The 5,563-nt window shown below is 40.0% G+C and overlaps 1 protein-coding gene and 1 long non-coding RNA gene across 3 annotated transcripts in view; one reads left to right on the forward strand and one right to left on the reverse strand.

Annotated features, from left to right (window-relative positions):
- The first annotated feature begins 6 nt into the window (after positions 1–6).
- LOC106875943 (cerebellar degeneration-related protein 2-like) lies at positions 7–4,540 on the forward strand. 2 transcript variants are annotated; one of them, XR_008266636.1, is made up of 2 exons: positions 7–2,829; positions 4,019–4,430. XR_008266636.1 is itself a non-coding variant. In XM_014924273.2 (2 exons), exons 1-2 carry the CDS (start codon positions 2,671–2,673, stop codon positions 4,538–4,540), a joined length of 681 nt encoding a protein of 226 aa, XP_014779759.2. In that variant the 5' UTR covers positions 2,191–2,670. The 2 variants fall into 2 exon arrangements, 1 of the variants encoding a protein (XP_014779759.2); XM_014924273.2 differs by having other exon boundaries at positions 2,191–2,829; positions 4,019–4,540.
- A 26-nt stretch (positions 4,541–4,566) lies between these two features.
- Positions 4,567–5,563, reverse strand: part of LOC106875950 (uncharacterized) — a 10,957-nt gene continuing 9,960 nt past the window's right edge. Inside the window, exon 2 of the long non-coding RNA XR_001410180.2 lies at positions 4,567–5,451. This is a non-coding gene — a long non-coding RNA (uncharacterized LOC106875950). The remainder of the gene's footprint in view (positions 5,452–5,563) is intronic.

The raw sequence follows: 5,563 nt of genomic DNA on the forward strand, positions 1-5,563 counted from the left end.
TCGTTCGTTTGTACGTACGTTCATTCGTTCGTTCGAACGTACGTATGTACGTACATTCGTTCGTTTGTTTGTACGTACGTACGCACTTTCGTTCGTTCGTACTTACTTATGTAAATGCGTACGTACGTTTGGTCGTTCGATCATTCGTTCGTTCGTACGTTCGTTCATTCATTCCTTCTTTAGTTCGTACGTGCGTACGTACGTATGTACTTTCGTTCGTACTTACGTACGTTCGTTCGTTCGTTCATTCGTACGTACTTACGTTCAATTGCACGCTCGTTCTTTTGTGCACTCGTTCATTCGTATGTACGAAAGAACGAACGAACGAATGATCGAACGACCGAACGTACGTATTTACGTAAGTAAGTACGAACGAACGAACGTACGTCTTTATTACGAACGATCGAACCTGCGTACGTACGTGCAAACGAACGAATTTATGTACGTACGAACGAACGGACGAACAAATGAACGAACGAACGTAAGAACGTACGAACGAAATAATGAACGTAAGTACGAACGAACGAGCGCACAAAAGAAGTACGAACGAAAAAAACTTACGTACAAACGAACGAACGTACTTACGTAAGTACGTACGAAGGTTCGAGCGTTCGTAATACGTACGTTCGCTCTTTCGTTTGTTCGTTCGTTTGTAAGTACGTACATAAGGTACGTACTTACGTAAGTTCGTATTTACTAACGTACGTTCTTTCGTACCTACGTTCGTTCGTACGTACGGACGTACGTATGTACGTTCGTAGGTGCGTATCTTCGTTCGTTTGAACTTACGTACGATCTTTCGTACCTACGTAAGTACGTCCGTTCATTTGTTAGTTCGTTCTTTCTTTCCAATGTTCCGACGTACGTTCGTTCGGTTGTTCGAAGGTACATACTTACGTTCGTTCGTACGTATCTTCGTTCGTTTGAACTTACGTACGATCTTTCGTTCGTACCTACGTAAGTACGTCCGTTCATTCGTTAGTTTGTTCTTTCGTTCGTACGTACGTACGAAAGATCGTTCGTTCGAATGTTCCGACGTACGTTCGTTCGGTCGTTCTTTAGAAGGTACATACTTACGTAAGTATGTATGTTCATTCTTTCGTTCGTTTGTTCGTACGTTCGTTCTTTCATCCATCCGTACGCATGTACATACGTACGTTCGTAGGGAATTTCGATCGTTGTTACCTTCGAACGTTCGTTCATTTATTCGTTATTTCATTCGTTTGTTCGGACGTACGTTCGTTCTTTCGCTCGTACATACGTTCGTTCATTTGTTCGTTCCTTCGTTCGTTTGTACTTACGTACGTACGTTCTTTCGTTCGTACGTACGTCCGTTCATTCGTTAGTTGGTTCTTTCGTTTGTTCGTACCTTCTTTTGTACGCTTGTTCATTCGTTCTTTCGTTCGTATGTACTTACGTGCGTTCGTCCGTAAGTTCGTACTTACGTTCGTTCGTACGTACGTACGTAGTTTTTTTCGTACGTTCGTTCGTTTCGCTCGTTCTTTCCTTCGTTCGTTCGTTTTTTCTTACGTACGTACAAACGTTCATTTGTTTATTCGTTCGTTCGTAAGTTCGTGCGAACGTACGTACGTTTGTTCGATATTTGATGTCTACATACATACGTACGTTAGTTCGTTCATTCATTCGTCCGTTCCTTTGTTGGTCCGTTCGTTCATTCTTTCTTTCGTTCGTTCGTACGGACATAAGGTACGTTCATTAGTTCGATCGTTCGTACGTACGTACTTAAGTAAGTACGTACGTTCGTTAGTTCGTACTTACGTTCGTTCATTCGTTTGTACGTACCTTAGGTACGTTCGTTCGTTCGTACATACATTCATTAGTTCGTTTGTACGTACGTACGCAATTTCGTTCGTTCGTTCGTTCTTTCTTTCGTTCGTACGTACGTACGTTCGTTCGTTTGTACGTACCTTCATTCGTTCGTTCGTTTGTATGTACGTACGCACTTTCGTTCGTTCGTTCTTATGTACGGACATAGGGTACGTTCGTTCGTACGTACATTCATTAGTTCGTTTGTACGTACGTACGCACTTTCGTTCGTTCGTTCGTACATACGTACGTTCGTTCGTTTGTACGTACGTTTTTTTCGTTCGTTCGTTCGTTCTTTTGTACGCTCGTTCGTACCATGTGGTTGGGAAGCAAGCTTCTTACCAGACTGCCATTTTGTGTATTATAGAAGTATAAGCAATTTTATTGCAGATAAATTTTAACAAGAAAATATCATATGGATCCTAGTTGAGAACAACTGCTCAGTATGGTCACTCAGTCTGCTAGAAATAACTCATATTTCTCTCCAATCACAGTTGACATCAGTGGTTCTCAACCATCTTTTTTCCGTGGACCCCTTCAAACCCCCATTTTACTCTACTGGACCTCCACTGCTATTAACTGTATATATAAAAAAAATCTTACTGTGTTTTTATAATTAAATATTTTGTATATTGTAGAAGTATAAGTGATTTATTGTAGAGAAACTTCAACAACGAAATCTTATTGCTCCCACCAAGGGTCATATGGACCTCCAGTTGAGAGCCACTTATCTAATGGTTCTGCTAATATCTCTCACTAATACCTGTTGTGTTGTAGGTAGCTGTATTGATCCAAGACAATCAAAATTTGGAAGCCAAAGTTGAAGAGTTGGAGAAGAGGTTGATGGACACAAACAAATTAGAGGCGGAACTGAAGCAGTTACAACTACGATCCGAAAAGGTGTGTCGTCGTTGTGGTAATGAAATCAAACCATGTCTACCAGCTGGAGTCCTTGGCAAAGAAGTGGAGCATGATGAACCACAGATGACAAGTGAAGGCAAGGTATGTACATCAAGCTAAGCTTTGTCCGATGTAGTTTTCGTACAGATCTACAAGCATGAGATGTTTTGGTGATGCATATTTTCGATTGTCTTACTCTCAACATCATCATCATTCAATGTCTGTTGTCGTCCATGCTGGCATGGGCTGGACAGTTTGACTAGGGCTGGTAAGTTGAAGGGCTGCATCAGACTCCAATCTGATTTAGCATGGTTTCTACAAGTGGATGCCAACCATTCCAAAAATGTAATGTGTACTTTTACATGCCACTGGTACAGGTGCCAGTTGCATGATACTAGTATCTACCATGACTACAATTTCACTTGGCTTGATGGGTCTTCTCAAGTATGGCATATTGCCAAAGGCCTCAGTCATTTGTCATTGCCTCCGTGAGGCCCAACGCTTGAAAGGTGCTTTTTATATGACACTGGCATTGGCTATGACTACAATTTCACTTCGCTTGACAGGTCTTCTCAAGCACAGCATATCACCAAAGGTCTCAGTCACTAGTCATTGCATCTGTGAGGTCCAATGATTGAAGACCATGCCTCATCCCATGTCTTCCTGGGTCTACCTCTCAGATGTTTTAATGTTCCTTTTGTTTCAATGTTTCCCCAATGCTCTCTCTTAGTTTATATGTGAGAGCATTTAATTATTATGTTGGTTCCTCTATCTGTATGTGTATATTTCTGTACATGTGTGCATGCTTGTGTCTAGTGCTAAAATGAACTGCTAAGTTATAGTAACATAAACAAACCAACACTGATTGTCAAGTGGTGGAAGGGATAAACACACACACACACACACACACAAAAGAGTCCAATAAAATATGTACCAAGCTTTTAAAAAGTGATGTACAGGGGTCAATACATTCGACTAAAAGTGCCCCAGTATGGCTGCAGCCTAGTGACTGAAACAAGTAAAAGGTAAAAGAATATATATTTATACATGACAGGCTTTGGTTGGCATGGGACTATAGTGGAAGACACTTGCCCAAGGTGCATTGCAGTAGGACCGAACCTGGAACTATGTAGTTAAAAAGCAAACTTCTTATCATTCAGCCATGCCAGTATATTAGACCAATTTTCTTGTCTCGGATGCTATCAAGTTGTTTTTTGCTTTAGCAAATTCCAAACCAGTGTTCCTAAATCTAAAGATGTTATTTTGGTCTCCTTTCTCTATTTTTCTGCAGGTTGCACGTTTAGAGGATGGTGGCAGTGTGTATGGTAGTAATGAATCTATTCACAAAGTCCTCATGGAGACTCGGGAACAACTGTCAGGCAACGGTGTACAGTCTAATGTCTCCATTCTCAGTGAGCTCGAGTCACAGTACTACGCTCTATGTCAAAAATACGAGTCTCTCCTGCAGCACAAATTGCGGAGACCTCGATCAGGTACAGACTTTGATGAAGATGAAGCCGACAGGAATTTCCGTGTTTCGCACAAGGAAGTGCAGACCCTCCTTGTAAACCTGCATCGCTGTGTCGAGGTGAATACAGACGTTGGAGACTCCACGACAAGCCCACCACCGTATCGGTCCCTTTTCAAAGACATCTTTGCTACCCTGCGCAAATCTCGAATCGAAGAGTCTCCAGAACAGCAACCGGCCCCCACTGCAAATCAGGGCTCACAGCAATCAAAATCAGCCACTGGTACACCGATAACCACTCCTATAACAGAAGATAGTCCAATGACAAAGAGTGCTCATGCATGAAAATATATCGAGAAATAGAAAACCAATTAAAAACTGCTCAATATTTTATTTTATGTTATTTTCCTTGCAGCAGCCTACAAACCATGATGGAATAGTTCTTTGTTAACGTCATGTTTGTAAAATCCGATTTTGTACAGTCCGATGATGATCTTCATCAACAGGTGTCGTATTAAAGAGCAATGAAATTGTTTTAAATGTAATATTTTAGACAACAGATGATAAGGCTTAATATTTCATCGATATCGATAAACTTGTCTAATTAGTTTAAATGTTTTAAACCACAGAGTCTTGTTGACCCTCAGGTAAACGGATGAGGTTCATGGCATGCACGTGCATTATAGGTGATGCCTTTCACACACACAACTTAATGTTATTTCTATAGTCTTAATTTGGTTTACACATTTCCTTTGTCTTCTCAAAACACAACTCCACTCTTAAATTTCAATGGTGTCCAGTGATTTTACACAATATTTTTACTCAACTCCTTTCTTGGCATATGTGTGTGTTTGCATGTATTTTGCTTTTTGTTCTACAAAACAAAGAATGTGTGCTCAATATATACTTGCATAAGAGGTGTTTATACAGACGTCTTCATCTGTTCTCTTTCTGGTCCAACGACCCTCCATGTTTGTTTTCATTCGGTTTCTTTCAATGTCTCCACTGTCCTGTTTTTTTGTTTCCAACTTTGACCCTCCAGAAATCCCAAATTTTATTTTGGAATTTATGGGAGCAACTGTCTTCGAAATCTCATATTGTCGTTGAATGCTCGAAATGAGGAGTAGATGGACAGCTGACAACTGATGAAGGGTCGTTCTGTGTTTACTTGTCCTGTTTTCCATTTTTATCTCTTGTTGTCTGCGTATTTGACTCATTTGTTTTCGTACTTCATGTTGTTTACAGTTGGTGACGTCCTGTAACGATATAAGCATATATTTATATATATATATGTATATATATATTTATTTATATATATATATATATATATATTTATTTATATATATATATATATTTATTTATTTATAT

This window comes from Octopus bimaculoides, chromosome 23, assembly GCF_001194135.2.
Source record: "Octopus bimaculoides isolate UCB-OBI-ISO-001 chromosome 23, ASM119413v2, whole genome shotgun sequence".
NCBI classification, from domain to species: Eukaryota; Metazoa; Mollusca; class Cephalopoda; order Octopoda; family Octopodidae; genus Octopus; species Octopus bimaculoides.